General features: G+C 39.2%; 1 protein-coding gene across 1 annotated transcript; it reads left to right on the plus strand.

Moving 5' to 3' along the window:
- The first annotated feature begins 35 nt into the window (after window positions 1-35).
- Window positions 36-16,414, plus strand: LOC111874352 (tRNA (cytosine(72)-C(5))-methyltransferase NSUN6). Its single transcript, XM_023869792.2, has 7 exons — window positions 36-1,508; window positions 7,675-7,812; window positions 8,005-8,206; window positions 9,811-9,970; window positions 10,653-10,860; window positions 10,951-11,268; window positions 15,206-16,414. The coding sequence occupies exons 1-7, from the start codon at window positions 1,422-1,424 to the stop codon at window positions 15,497-15,499; spliced, it is 1,407 nt and encodes a 468-aa protein (XP_023725560.1). The 5' UTR covers window positions 36-1,421; the 3' UTR covers window positions 15,500-16,414.
- Window positions 16,415-16,737: the final 323 nt, after the last annotated feature.

The raw sequence follows: 16,737 nt of genomic DNA on the forward strand, positions 1-16,737 counted from the left end.
TATTTTTCTTTTAAAATTTATCCAGAATTCCATGTCAGTTTTTGTGGAACTCTCTAAACAACAGAAAAAGGCCAGGAAGGCAGTTACCATGGAGACTGTGACATAAGGAAACATGCTTATAAACCCCTGAGAGAGTTTAGAGACTGGCTGTTTTGGAACCGATTGATGAACTTTGCAAGAAGGGGCGTGATGCCAACCTTTTCCTGTGGTGCTGGTACTTGGACTTTGGTAGAGAGGAATGCATCATCTGGATGGCAGATGACCAGGGGAGAGTCCTGCAGAAGAGAATACAACAGCGGGTTCCTACCTGGTGTGATAATCGAACTTAGGAAGAAAGGACAAGTATTCAGGAGCAAAGGATGATTGTTGTGCACCTCAACTATAAGGATGACCAGATATATTATGGGCATAACAGCATGAGAGAGGTGTCTGAAGCCAAGAATCTGGATCAGAAAATAGTGCAGCACAAATCGAAGCCACCGGAGAAACATACCACTTGCATGGTGGCAACTGTATTGTTAGTGATCAGAAGAGTAAGGGGAAGGCACAATAGAGATCTGATGGGTGCCAATGTAATGTATTTCCTACTCTGTACTACCTTCCTCTCTTTGCTGTTTCTCCCTCTGCCCACCCCATGTTCCTTCCCATCCTCTCTTTATCAGGCCACTTGCTGCTCTCATCCAGGACAATCACATCCCACCAGTAGACGGATTTGCTTCTTTTCTGGGTTCCAATTTTTATTTTGTCGTTTGGTTTTGGAATTGTGTTTGACTTCAGAGCTGTGTTAAGGTGAGTAAGCCACCCTTTTGCAGTAGTTCTTGTTGTCATAACACAGGTCTACAAAGATATTTTTTTTTTCAGATGCGTGGAATATTTTTGGTAAACTGTTTTCTAGAATGCTGAATCCAAAAATGACCTCAATTTCCCCCTATCACGTACGGTTTTTTGGAAAATAATAGGGGTTTACAATAAAAAATCATAAACAGTGATGAAAAAATCACTAATTTTATTACATTGAACTGAACACATTATTTCTCATAATTTTTTTCATGATATATTTAACATTCTGTGTTCAGTCTTTTTGCCTGTGAAACCTTTTCTTCTCTTTGATGCTCCTCCGAACACGCTTTCGCTTTCCTTTTCCGTTTCCCGGTGTTGAATCGCATACGTCATAATCACCTCTGTTTGAATAAAAAAATCCTAAAACTTCTTGATTATTTTCATGAGTGCACAAAACTACTCACGTAAATTCTTACATGACGCTACCGTAGTATGATCCGTGATAAATAGTGTCGGGGAATGAAGAATAAGAAGAGTTTTTATCGTTGAATGGGTTTAAGTTATTGTGTTCAGTTTGACGGTAAAAAGAGTTAAGGGGTGGTAGTCTGCATAAGTATATGAATACGTAAGATGTGAAAATTATGTTTGAAAAACAAACATCAGTGACACCCTTTGCGAATAAGTTGGAAGTTGAATTATATTTAAAAAGCGAAATACCTGGAAGTACGGTATGAATACCATATAGGTTAAGTATAGATGTATACAATGCAGTTATTGAGAGCCTGCCGCAAATCGTTTGCCAGTCCTGCTGAAGAGATAGAAGCACTTTACTGTAAGTCTGTCCATGTCTGTTTGACCTATAGCACAATATAGAAGCCTATTGGTTTACACCGTAAATAAATCCACCAAGATTACAAAAGGTCTAGGAAATTGTAGCTGTTCCTTCACACACGCACTATAAAGTATTCACATTTACGAATTTTGAGTTCCTTTATGGAAATACATCAACATGAGACCTGAATCTTTACGCCTTGTGTCAATGAATGTGTTTATGATGATGTGTTTTTATCCTTGATGAGTATGGTTGTGATGGTTACTTTAGTAACTTGATTTTAAAGTAGTATTTTTAAAGTTGGTCGATTAAGCATAAAGGCAAATAAACTTGAAATTAACTTATTTATATTTAAAATAATCCAAAATTTGTGTACTTGTATTCTGTATTGTAGTTTTAATTAGAGTATGTCTCTNCGTCAATAATACAAGAATGGTTTATTCACCATTTAACACTTAACACATGTTTCGACCATAGATGGTCATCTTCAGGTGGTTTAATGCGTCCAACTGTTACACTGTTCTGAGGTGCACTAAAATTGTGTGTTGCAGTTCATTTAAAATAATATAAACAATTACTTAAAAATCCATTAAAATTTTTCGTGAAATCCTATTCCACCTCATAAGGGGTGTTGTCCGCTTGTTTAAGAGTTATGTGTTTACGTGCTGAAATAAACACAACTCTAAACACCCCTTATGAGATGGAATAGGATTTTACGATAAATTTTAATGGATTTTAAGTAATTATTTATGTTATTTTAAGTGAACTGCAACGCGCGATTTTAGTGCACTTCAGAACATTGCAACAGTTGGACATATTAAAATACCTGAAGATGGCCATCTGTGACCAAAACATGTTGTGGTAAGTGTTACATGGTGAATAAGCAATTGTTGCATTATTGATGAACTGTGAATACATAGACGTTTTATTTATAGTTGTATGAATAGTTTTGTTTGTGTGTTTTGAACCATAGCACCTGGAAACTGACAGAATCTTCCAACTTTTTGTATGGGTATCCTACATTAATCCCCACCAGTGGTATCTCCACCTTATCATGGTGGTGGGGTTTGAGAGCTCCTGAGACCCTGAGAGCTGTGCCGGCGGTAGTGTAGCTACTGGTAGAGCCACCCATGCTGGACAGGTCAAGGGGTAGGAGCCAGACAGAGAGGGATACCCAGGTCCTCCAGGTTGGCGGTTGGGTGTGAGGCTAAGAACCTTGCACTGTAAAAACTAAATTGTTCAGAAATCCGAGGAAAGAGTAGCTGGACGGACCTATTCAAGACGACCTAGAAAATGTTTAAAGGATTTGAGAACTGGATCTTGGAATGTATTATCTCTTTACAGAGCAGGAGTACTAAAAATGCTACTTGAACAACTAAATAGCTATAAACTAGATATCACTGCTATACAAGAACTGAGGTGGTTGGGTAAAGGAGTCATGGAAAAGAGGGATCATGTTGTATTCTATAGTTGTCAGAAGAAGAGTCACATGTTTGGAACAGGTTTTATTGTTAATGAAAAAAGGAAGCATCTTATTTTAGACTTCCAGGCAAAATCGAACAGAACATGTAGGCTATGAATTAAGGGAAAGTTTTTTAACTACAGCCTTATTTGTGCACATGTCCCAACTGAAGATAAAAATGATGAGGAGAAAGACTCCTTTTATGATGAAATGGATGAAATGTATGGCGAATGTCCAAAAAGGAATTGTAAAATAATCATAGGGGACATGAATGCTAAAGTGGGGAATGAGGATGTATATAGATCGGTTATTGGAAAACATAGCCTACATAACGAGCCAAACAATAATGGAATGAGATAAATAAATTTTGCTTCCTCAAGAAACATGGTAATAGGTAGTACAAAGTTTAATCACAAGGACATAAATAAACGAACCTGGAAATCCCCTGATGGAAATGTGTTTAATCAAATTGATCACATCCTAATGTAAGACATTGTTCAGATTTGATGGATGTCAGGAGCTACAGGGGGGCCAACATTGACTCTGATCATTACTTAATAATATCAAAGATTAGAAGTCGAATATCTAATGCAAGGAAGATACATGGATCCCAGGCTAAGAAATTGAATGGTGGAAAATTGGTGGAACAAGGAGTTGCAACCAGATGTACTGGATTAATTAATGAATGCCTGGCAGGTCTCTCTGATAGTGAGGATGTCAGTGAAGCTTGGAGGGGCCTTAGAGATGTTATTATTGTAACGTTTTTTTACCTCTAAAGACGCCGTTAATGGGTTAATTGGTTTATTTAACAACCTACAAATCGTAACTACAGTCAATTATAACACAGTTGTGGGTTTACGCAATTTATAAACCCTACACAATAATCTGTTCACTCTATCTTCACTAGTCTTCACTCATTCACAGTACAATACAGAGCTGTACCAGGGTCACTGTATTTCACACTCCCAATACCTTCTCACACTATCACTTCTAATCACATGTTCTCACATTCTTCTATCCGTGTTCACGATTCGCTCGCTACAACTGAACTCGGCGACTGTTACAATTCAACTGTCTTAGGCGGCTGCTATATTTCAACTGCTCGTAACTCGTAACTGGCTCAGTACTCACTACTGAATAGTGTTCGCTGCTCCTTATTTAGCCTCGGCACAGACAACACAGAAAACAGTTACATGATAGCTTTCACTGTTGTGTGACATCATGTTTACCGATTGCTTAGCAACAGTCGCTTCACGGGCTCCCCTGTTGCGTGATGCTGTGTTAACAAAGGCGTTGTTGGGCAACGCTGGCGAGAATTGTTTATTACCGCATAGCAACTACAGTTTCCCCTGTTACATCACCATGGGGGAGGGGGTGTTTAATGAGTGTTGCATCATCCACATCACACTGCTCCCTTCTAAAGGTTGTTTGTCCCGAACAGCCTAACGGTACAATCCCGTTCTTTTTCTTACCGTTGCTGTGCTCTCCAACCATTACATCTGCTCCTTCTCTAAGACCGGCTCATCTTGAGCGGTTTCCTGCTAACGAGCCTGAAGATCCAGTTGTATCACATACACTCCTCACATTCAGTCTGCCCTCATTCATGCCGGGGAGGCCGGTGTTTCTACATTACCGGTTCCTCCTCTATCTGTTGTTTTCTTTTCTGTTTCGGAGGGGGTCGACTCCACATCACATTATAAATGCTGCTGGTGCAGTCTTAGGAAGAATGGAAAGGATACAGTATAAGAATTGGTTTGATGGAGAGTGTAAGCAAGTGACAAATAAAAAAAAAACCAGGCATATAAGAGAATGCAGCAAGGAACCATACTCAAGGGGCCGTGGAAGAATACCGTGAAGCGAGAAAAAAGAAAAAAGATTGCATAAAAAGAAGAAAAGGGAATATGATAAACAAGAACTGATTGAACTGGAGCATTTAAGAAGTTCAAACGAAATTAGAGCGTTTTATCAAAAACTAAACAAGAGTCGAAAGGACTTTCAGCCTAGAACAACCTTATGTAGAGATAAAGAAGGCACGATATTGAGTAGCGATGAAGCAGTATTGGAAAGATTGGTGCAATATTTTGAGGAATTATTAAATGGTAACACCTCTGAACAAGTGGAAGGTATGACCATAGACCAGAATCAAGGAATTTTTGAGGCTGAAGAGCCAGCGCTGACCATAAAAGAAGTAGAACAAGCTATCAAGAAATTGAAAAATAATAAAGCTCCAGGAATGGATCTCATCACGGCAGAATTAGTTAAATTTGCAGGCTCAAAATATGCTAAACACTTACATCAGCTAATAGCTAAGATATGGATAACTGAAATAATCCCAGAATAAGAAAGACGATGTCATGTTATGCTCTAACTATAGAGGAATTAGTCTGTTGTGCATAGCATATAAAATATTTTCCAACATTGTATTTAACAGCCTCTCTCCCTTTGTGGAAGGCATAATTGGGGATTACCAATGTGGGTTTCGTCAAGGAAGATCAACTGACGATCAGATTTTCATNTGTTGTGTGCGTTCCTGTTTCAACCCTTTGGCGATTAGTGAGATGGCCGACCAGAAGGAACAAAGAGTGTGCGTGAAATTTTGCTTTCTGTTAGGGAAAACTGCACTTCACTCTTCAAGTCGCGGCAAACATTCACGCGGTTTTCTCTTTGGTCATCTCCGAGCAAGCAAGGGACAAATTTTGCAGACACCCGTCTCATGTGCAAACCTTCGGTTAAAATTCGCTGGACCGTGCTCCATGAGATGTTCGTTTCCTCAGAAAGTTGGTCAGTGGTCTTTCGACGATCTTCATCAATTGCACGTTTGATTTTGGCAATGTTTTCGTCATTTCTTCCTGTCGAAGGACGCCCGGGGCGTGGCATGTCTTCTGTTGACATGTTGCCAGATTTGAAACGGGAAAACCACTCGTAGACCTGTGATTTCCCCAAAGCATCATCATTAAAGGCTTGCCGAAGCATCCCAACAGTCTCGGCTGCAGTTTTCCCTGACTGACAGACTGACGCCAGCTCACTAACAGTCGCAGGAGACCCCCAGCTAACACCACCTAGCAGCACAACTCGTAACTACAAAGCATGCGCGCGCAACAGGTCATTTCTGGTTATTTTTGGGTCCCCCCTCGTAGTCTTTTTCTGACAATGGAAGACATGCCCATTCCACGGAAGTTAATCGCCTTAGTCAGAGCCACTATGAGAAAGACCCAATGCCAAATTAAGATTCAGAATATGTTGTCCAGCCCTATAATAACTAGAAATGGGGGATTCCATAGCTTGTCTTTTGTTCAGTATAGCATTAGAGAAGGTAGAGATGCAGGCATCAACACAAGGGGAACTATATTCTATAAGTCAGTTCAAATTTTGGCATTTGCAGATATTGATATAATTGGTAGAACACAAAAATCTACGAAAGAAGCTTTTCTTAATTTGGAAAGAGCAGCAAAGAAGATGAATCTACAAATTAACCAAAATAAAACAAAGTACATGCCGGTAACCAAGAAAGACTGTAAATGGACCTGCATATATTGAAATTGGCTCTTTTAAATTTGAGGCTATATGTAGTTTCATATACCTTGGATCTGAAGTTAACTGTAAAAATAATATCAGCGATGGAATAAAAAAGCATGTACTTGCGGCAAATAAATGTCTCCATGGCCTTAGGAAACACCTGAAATCCCAATTAATACCCAGGAAAACCAAAAGTGTGATGTATAAAGTACTTATAAGATCAGTGCTATCTTATGCCTTTGAGACCTGGCCACTGTCAAGATCGGATGAAAGACTGTTAAGTATATTTGAAAGGAGGATCTTGAGATATATCTTTGGACCAGTGGAAGAAAATGGAATATGGAGGAAGAGGTATAACCATGAGCTATACAAACTATTTAATGAACCAGACAATATTGGATTTATAAAGGTGAAAAGGCTTGAATGGGCTGGACACATAATACGTGCCAGCGAGAATAGAACGATTAAGAAAATACTTAATACTAAACCAGAAGGAAGGGTGAGTGGGAAGACCAAGATTAAGATGGGATGAATGTGTGTATGGCAGGACATAAGAATTTTGGGTGTAAAGAACTGGAGGAATGTAGCATCGAATGGAGAAGAATGGCGAGCAATCCTGAGGAAGGCCAGGGCTCACAAAGGTCTGTCATGCCAGTGATGATGATGATCCTACATTAATAGTTCTTTTAATGTGTAACTTTCGCTTGGTATTTTGACACAAAAGTAATGGTCTTGAACACCGCATACCATAGCAGTGTTTTGGGAATATGGTTGGCAGGTATGTAACACATAAACTCACATTGTACTAGCAGTTATAAGATTTAATTGGCAAGTATTTAATAGAAATTGTAATGTATATAGGCCATTGGCCTATTGACTGTGCCACAGGTGTGAACACAGGCCATGGGAGATGATGCCAGTAGGATGTGCCTCATGTTGGACTTGCTCAATGATTTATGGCAGGCTTCAGGGTAATCAGTATGTGTATATAAATGGAGATATTTATACGTGAAAGCAGAATGTTCTCTTTTAGGCACAGATTACACATTTTAAAAGTAACCTTATGTAAATATACTTTTCTTAGGGAGAGTGCAATGAGTCTGGAATAGAGAATCTTCTATCATGGTTAGGTACAGCACCAAAGTTCACAACTTTCCGGGTGAACACTCTTGTGTCCGCAGCAAATGAAGTTTGTGAAGTAATTGCACGTGATCTTCATAAGGTTCGATATGTTTATTTACAGAACTCATAGTACTGAATTGCTTTTATATCTTTGTCACATTTAAATTTGTGTCTTCCTCAATTTCATCTACTTTTTAAGCAGTCAGATGTACAAATTTTAATGAATTACATTTATGTTGTTTATATTGATATTTAATATCTCTTCATGAATGCAATTTGCATGTATTGACAGCAAGCAGCTACTCATGGAAACTCTCTGGCAGTATATAATGTGGCAGTTCATCCGAAGTTACCAGATACTGTTGTAATATCGAGTTTCAATGAGGCTGATTTAAGAATACAAGAAAGAGAAGTTATCGTTGATGCTACCTGTGGTGCTGCTGTATTAAGAGGTGCACATGTGTTTGCTCCAGGGATCATGGGCATGCCAACAGGTGCTATCTACTTTTCTGTTTTTCTCTACTGTTGAATTGTAAAAAGTTGCAATGCACTGACAGATATGCAACTTTTGACAAGTTTACCACTTACATCAGTTGGTTGCCTATGTGCATACTTGCTGAAAAACATCTGTGTGTGCTCGTGCATGCATGCACGCACCCACGTGCACATTTGTAGTTAGTTTTGTAGACATTGCAACTATGAAATAAAATAACATAATGGGACAGCCCAATTTAATGGGAATCTCAGACTCATCACCTAAGTCTATGCTCATAAAGAACATGTTGTATGAATGGGATACTTTGAATAGATTTCATATTTAATTGCCCCTCCATGTGAATCCTGTATTAATGCTTTTTCTCCCTATGTGCCTCATAATATATTAAATGAACCAAGAAATGAAAAGAGGAATTCCATTTTGCTTCACCATAAAACCCAGTTATCTGATATTATTTGGTGTTAAATAATGTTTCTAGTTGATGCAACATTTTGTAACTTAAATACAAACCAACATGAAATTACTGTGTTTTTGGACACTATCCAATGTCCTGTTCATTTATTCTAAACACAACATTTTGGAGACTGGATACTGTCTCCGTATGCAGGTAGACAGAGACAGAATATAGTCTCTGAAACTGTATGTTAAAGAAAAAACAGGATGATGGATAATGTCCAAAAACAGTACTTTTATTGATGTAATATCGTCACAAACTTTTAGATCTTATCTAAACTAACATGGAATATTCCTCATGGCCTCAAAACATATGACCTTCACTTGTTCTATCTGTATGAGGTTCTCCTCTGGCACCTTCAGTACAAATGAAGAGCCCAGTTCAAAAAATAATGGAGTCCACATTTCATTAAAAGTAATTTTATTGCACAGAGTGAGAATTGGGCCTTCCAGTATGATGCAGAATCAAAACACCAGAGTGTCTGAGACTGAAGAAAGATTGAATATCCGAATAGAAGATAAAAATCAACCTGCTCCTCCCCCCTCCCCCAACAATACAGGAATTGCCAATTACAAATTTGATACCAATCAATCATCCAGGCATTCAGCCTTCAAATACTGGAACTCTTGTTGCAGTGCATTCATTGAAGAAACGAAGAGTATTGCCAGACAAGTGGATTTTATATCGTCACAATGTGCCTTCTCACACAGCAATGATTTTTGGCCAAAAAGTGTACCAATGTTGAAACATCTACTGTACACGCCGTACTTGGTCATACTTATGTATTCACAAAAGTAGAAATTTTGAATGAGTTTCGTCTGGAATCAGACAGTGTGACAATACAGAAAAGACTTTGAAGAAATTAATTTTTCACTGTGTTTTTAGATAACGCAGAGGCACGGGAGTGTGAATATGAAGTCAGAAAGCAAGTACTTTTAAAATGACCATAGTCACTAATAATTGGCCACTCCAGGTATTTGTCAGACCCTGACAAATTAAAACGATTTGTATTAGGCATGATTCCTCTACTTAAGAAAATGTTTAACAGTGAACATAGTATAGTATCCAATTCATATAGTTCATCATTATCGGACACTCATCTGTTACATGTGTGGTAATGTACTGTAATGATTCAATCATAATTTCAGGTGTTCACTGTGGAGATATTGTAAGTGTTTTTGCAGACACTGTAGGGCAGTGCAAGAAGGGCTATCAGAAACCCTATGTACAAGGTTGTAAGATCTTCCTTGGGAATGGCATTGTGCGTATGGAGCGCAAGCATTTATATGCCAAAAACTTAAAACCAGTGTGAGTTAATGTTCATCATCATTGGACTTAATCCTTTTCCACACCCAGTGCAATAGAACATAGTAATATTAAATATTCCTGCAGCTTTAAAATGTGGCATAAAAAGGATATTTAAATTCACTATTTGGGCACATTAACATACAATGAATTTAAATGGCACAGCATGGAGTGTAATAAAAAGGGTTTTAGTTTTTCAGCATAGTTTTCTTGGATATGAGATATGGTCTGTCCCCTGATGCAAGGTAGAGGCATTGGAGAGCAAGCTACTGAGGAGAATGTTCGAACCTAACAAAAATTAAGTAACACAGGAGCTTCTTTGCTTGTACTTTTCACTTTATATTGTTCAAATGATTAAATCGAGAACTGTGAGAAAGATGGACATTTGGCATGCATGGAGAAACAAAATATTGATTGTAAAAACTTAAATGAATTACTTGGGACTTCGGTGCATAGAGGAGAGGTTAATATTAAAACAGAAATTTGTGGTGGATATGTAAATTGGTTTTGTCTTTGCATAGGATCCAGTGGTAGAGTTTTCTGATGACAGTGATGTGGTTTCATAATAGCATGTATCTCAACTGGTTGGATATTATCATCTGCTCAAGGAAGACCTTATATGGAATTAGTGACATGTTATGTGTATAAAACAGTGAAACATTGAAACTAATTTTTGTTATTACAGTGGAGTTGCAATTGAAATGACAGCAACAGTATCTGGCTGCCCAGTGATAGGGCCAGATTGTTTGTCTTCTAACTTAGCCTTGCTGCAGAATCTGCCCTCTATTCTCTGTGGCCATGTGCTGAATCCTCTGCAGAATGAGATCATCCTTGACATGTGTGCTGCCCCAGGGAACAAAACTTCACATCTAGCAATGCTTATGGGGGATCAGGTAAGTGTTTGTACATGTGCTGCTATAGGCATTAACATATTTTTGAGTTGTAATTTGTCTATATATATTCTTTAAATTAATATGTTGTAGGGTGTCATCATAGCACTAGACAAGACAGAATCCAAGGTGAAGAACATTGTAAAACGTTGTCAACAATTCTCACTCCACAGTGTGCACACTTTTGTATGTGATTCCACCAGAAGTGTTAAGAAAATCTCACAGCCATGTGATTCTGAAGAACAACAAAAATTGGTACTTCAAGGACCGCCATTTATACAGGAATCATTTGATAGAATTCTGCTTGATGCACCATGCAGTGCATTAGGACAAAGACCCCAACTAGCAAACAGAATCACAGTTAATCAGCTTAAATCATACCCTCTTCTGCAACGCAAGTTGTTTCATTCGGTAAGTGACTTCACATTATACGTATTATTATTATTATTTTGGAGGGGGTGGGTTTCCCCATGCACTGCGACCATTTGTTGATCTACTGTGCATCCCCCTTTAATTATTCTACTAGTCGCCATGCTCTTCCAGTACTGGTGCTTGCTATCAGCCCCGTTCTGCCAGCGAGGTCGGCCCTCTCTGGCAGTGGTCCCCGATACTTCCCCATCTACCGGAGGAATTGGAAACTACTTGGGCGGGAAACTTTTTGCCTAATTTTGCTCAGAGGTCTCCTAGAGACATGAGGATCTTTTACGTGCCGTAAATCTACGACACGGGACATACAGTTTAAAGTCCCTCCCGGAGGACTTGTTCCCTGAATTTTTCTGCCCTTAAAAATTCCACGACCTCCGCCGGGTTTGAACCCACGTACCTTGAGTCATGAGGTGGGAACATTACCCCTAGACTACGGAGGCTACTCACATTATACGTAGGTCGTACCGAAAGTCATGAGCAACTTTTTTTGCATGCACCCTGGGAAGGAACAGCAGACGAAAGAGAGTATGGTGGTAGGTGGAACCAGCTGTTGTGTTAACCTTGAGTGTCTTGTGACGTCAATAGCTTGCATCATGTGACCAGTATCACTCCTAACAAAATGGCCGACAGTGATATGTTGTTTCGGCAGTGTGCTGTCATCAAATTTCTTGTGAAAGAGGAAATCCCTGCTGCAGAAATTCACCAGAGACTTCAGCGTGCTTATGGAAGTGTGTGCATGGGTGTGAGCAGTGTTCGAAGATGAGCCTTGGAGCGGTCGTCCTCGAACAGCCTCAACTGAACGCAACAAGGAAAGATTGGATGAGATCATTCAATAATGTTATATTTTAGCGTCCTGTTGCACTGATTCAAGTCCATGATTTATTTCACCGTCTTCTAGTGCATACACTTATCTACTTCATTGTATGCACTAGAAGACGGTGAAATAAATCATGGACCTGAGATCATTCAAGATGACAGGTGTGTGACTGTGGACACAATAGCCCGAAAACTTGGAATAGGGCACAGTGCAGTACAGGAGATGATTGAAAGCTTGGGCTATAGGAAAGTTTGTGCTCGTTGGGTCCCGCGGTTATTGACCCAAGACCACAAAGGTCAGCGAAAAGCCATCACCTCAGAACTGCTGCAGAGATATCGACACGAAGGCGATGATTTTTTGCTCTGTATTGTGACAGGTGACGAGAGCTGGTTTCACCATTTCAAGCCTGAAACGAAACGGCGGAGTATGGAATGGCACCATTTGCATTCTCCATCAAAAAAGAAGGCAAAGACAGTGCCATCAGCTTCGAAGGTGATGGGCAGAGTCTTCTGGGATGCAGAGGGGTTTATTCTGGCCAAATTCCTGGAACCTGAGCAAACCATCAATGCTGCTCGTTATGTCCAGACACTGCACAAGCCCCATCGTGCATTGCGCGATAAACGTCCAGGATGAAACATCATCATCCTGCATGACAATACTTGCCCCCACTCTGCTCGCCTCACATTGGACGCAATTGCAAAGATGGGGTGGGAAGTTCTTCCACACCCCTCCTATAGCCCTGATCTGGCACCCTCCAACTACCATCTTTTCGGATTTGTGAAGGATCAGCTGCGTGGAAAATGTTTTGGGACAAAGGAGGCAATTCAGAAAGCAGTGCGTCAGTATCTTCGGATGGCTGGAACGGAATTTTCAAACTCCCAGAATGGTGGGAGAAATGTGTACAAAGAAGTGGCGATTATGTGGAAAAATAAAGAAAGGTCTGTAAATTGTGATGGTGTATTTGGTTTGTCAATAATAAAGCATGTTACTTTACAAAAAGTTGTTGCTCATGACTTTCAGTACAACTCTCGTATAAGCTTGAATCATACCCACATCTACAATCTAAACTATTTGTCAATAAGTGATTTGTGTGTGTTACCACGATCCTAGTAGAGAGCATCCAAATATATACTATGAAAATTTGGGATAACTCAGTCAGCACTGTGTCTAGGCTACAATCTGAACAGCCGAGAAATCAGGGTTTGATTCTTGGCTGAGACAAATAACTTTTCTCTTCTCATAATATCACAACTGGCTCTAGGGCCCACCCTGTCTTATATACAGTGGGTACCATGGGTGGTTTTCCCAAGGGTAAAGCAGCAGAGGTGTGAAATGACCACCCACTTCTATCTACTGCCAAGGTGAAGTTATGCCTTCACTCCTCCATACATCTACTTGGCATAGTGCTTAATTAATTAAGCCCAGGGGTAACCGTACCTTTTACTTTGTACTCTTGCTAGTATGTGTTGCAGCCATGGCTATTTAAGTGGCATTTGAATACTGAGGTAGAGTTTATGGATGCAATTTGAATTTGCATATCTAATTATCTTAAGCTGCTGTATATTGTGATGCCGACAAGGAAAGTAATAATATCCCAAGCGAAGAATGGGTACTTTGCTTGTACCTCTGTGCTTTGCATAAGCTCAAAGCATATCTGTGCTTATGTAAAGGTTGTTTCAGGTGATAAATTATCCTTCATTGTATCAGTTCTATGAGTTTTTTCAGCCTACTTTCCTTATTTTGAGAAATGAAAGTAGGCTTATGAGATCACCTTGCTGTCTGTGTGTCTGTATGTATGTGTATACTTTGCCCCCAACAACTTTTGAATGAACACAGTGTTTTCTTTGTGTTCCATGCCGAGGCCAGCGCTCAGTTTGTAGTGAAATGAAAGTAGACAATTAGTTCTTCCCAAAACTTCTTGTTGTGGACTCTGAAAATATGTTGGCCATATGCACAGTTATCATACTGAAGATACAGATATGGAAACAGGTCCTATAAATGCTGATAAATAAGACTAGATGGGAGTAAATGGATAGTTTTGCACACTCATTGCTTTATCGTGAGAGAAAGAAACCTCTTGCCATTATACATGAGACCAGATGGGTCTTTTTACCTCATGTTACATTTTCTTTTCAAATACCTTTTTTTTTTTAAGCTACTCTTGTAGTGTAACACAAAGATTAAATTTCACTAGGGCAAAAAAATATATATATCATTGGACATGATCTTGAAACAGTTTACTCCCATTCACATATAACCTATCTCCTTGAGATCCATGACTATATAATCAGTCTCCTCAGTCTACCAGATGACTGCTTTCCCAGAAGTCTCTGTATTTTTCATGTCCCTACCTCCAAGGTACATATGCAGACTGTTGAAATTGGTTTCAACAGTAATTCTTCCAACTTCTTTGGGTGTGCCTGGTTCCAATCTCATTTGTGATACAGATTACCTCAGTTAGGGTTTTCATGGTTTTCCTCATTCCATTCTGACAAATTCTGTCGTAAAGATAAAAGTTATCCTTGTAACAGGCCGAGAAGGCCAGTAGAGTTGTGAGACGTTGAGGCTCCCACATCTTCTAGACAATCAGCTCACAGATGATCGTAAGGCTGTCAGTCTTACATGCCAGCAGCCTTTTACCCACCAGGAAGATTCCTGGTACTCATTTCTGTTAGAGGCTGAGTCATCCCCAGGGCCATAGTGTGGCTGGAAGGATTAGGTGAATTGAAAAAAAAACACCTCATCTGGACTCAAACCCGCGACCTTCCAGCTTGTAGCATAGTGCTTCAACCAACTATGCTACCGCATACCCTGACAAATTCTGTGGTAGTATCTCAAATTAGGTTATGACCCCTTCTTTCCAGTTCCCTTCCAATTTGTTATCATTCCATCGTTCGCTGCCTTACAGTCTTCAGTTACTGACAATGTCACTGAATAAACCATAAATAAAAATAAAGATATACATATGCAACTGTTTGTAACCATCTAGATATTATATTAATAATACTAGGTGGGGTGTATCAACTGTGAAGTTTCCGTTCCCCACCTATTTAGCCTCTCTTGAGAGAACTGTTCTCTGAAGCTCATGTGTTATTACTCCTTCAGGCAGTGTCACTACTGAAGTGTGGAGGTACTCTCATATACAGCACTTGTACGGTGACACACGAAGAGAATGAGGGGCTGGTGCTTTGGGCTCTGAAACATTTTCCAAATTTAGACTTGGTGCCTGCAGTACCAGTATTGGGTGGACCAGGGCTGAAAGGATCAGGCCTCACAGAAGAACAGAGGCAATGTGTGCAGAAGTTTGGGCCTCCACTAGTGGGTAGTGACTGTGACATTGATACAATTGGCTTCTTTATTGCATGTTTTCGCAAGAAATCTACAGTTGATGTAACATGATTTAATCTGTTTGTATTTGTATATTGGTGTACCATAGTGTTCCATAATACATGGTATTTACTTTTAATAATCATAAACACACTTGTCATATGCACTTCAACTATTAACTAGTAATAAATGCTGTTAACATTAAATGTCTAATTAGTTTTTGTTTGGCATTGCCAGGATCTAATGCAGTGATTGAGTGTTTTTTCTCAATAATAAATGCATTATGGTCAGATGAAAATGAAAGACTTAAAATGGAAACAGTGAACGCCTTAACCAATGTGAAGACCGACTTTAAATATATCTCTTGTTCAGAGTTATTTTCCAAAGTATTGAAAGAAAAAGTATTTCTGGAACAGGTTCACAAGTCTGATAAATATTCAGGTGAATTTGGGAAGGCTTTTGCAGAGTAAGACATACATTTTATTTTTCTATGAATTTTTTTAGGTGTTATGTTTCTAAATTAATAATTTTGAGCCAATTTTTGTATGTTTAAATTTCTCTGTGTTTAATATATAGTGTGATTTATACATTGACTCCCCCATATGCATTCATGGCGTAGTGCTTAATTAGTTAAGCACAGGGACTTTACTTACTTACTCACTCACCTCACTGATGTAAAGAACAAAAGTATAAACTTGTTCTATTTATACAGGAATTGTGTTGGTGGAACCTCCCACCCTATAGGATGCTGAAATACTTGGAATACAATTGTTTGTAATTTCTCTCCATACAATGTTTCATAATGATTCCAATGATGGATGACCAAGGGGTCGGAGTTTGAGTCAAGGTAGGTTCACAAATTTTCTTTTCTCCGCATTGTCCAGACAAGCTCTGGGGGCACCCAACCAGTGCGTACCCAATCCAATGGGTACCACGGGCTCTTTCCCTATGGGTAAAGCGGCTGGGGTGTGAAGCTCACCACTTATCTCCAGCTAGTGCCAAGGTCAAGAAATTGTGGATCTATACATCCACTCACCCATACATCTTCATGGCATAGTGCTTAGTTAACCTTTAAGAGACGGCCATTTAAATTCCGGTAGTGGTAGCGGGACGGAGTTAATTTAAATGTCCGCCACTGTAGAGTAATAAAAATTGTAATCATGTTACTCAAAATGCTGTGATTTCTACAATTTTTGTGATAAACAAACGAAATAAACACTGCTTTTATCTAGAAAGAATATAGAATCAGTGATTGTAATTTACCGATTTTAAAATCTCTAAAAAATTTTTACACTGATGCCAACAAAAAT

The sequence above is a fragment of the Cryptotermes secundus genome, unplaced genomic scaffold, assembly GCF_002891405.2.
Source record: "Cryptotermes secundus unplaced genomic scaffold, Csec_1.0 scaffold49, whole genome shotgun sequence".
In the NCBI taxonomy this organism is placed as follows: Eukaryota; Metazoa; Arthropoda; class Insecta; order Blattodea; family Kalotermitidae; genus Cryptotermes; species Cryptotermes secundus.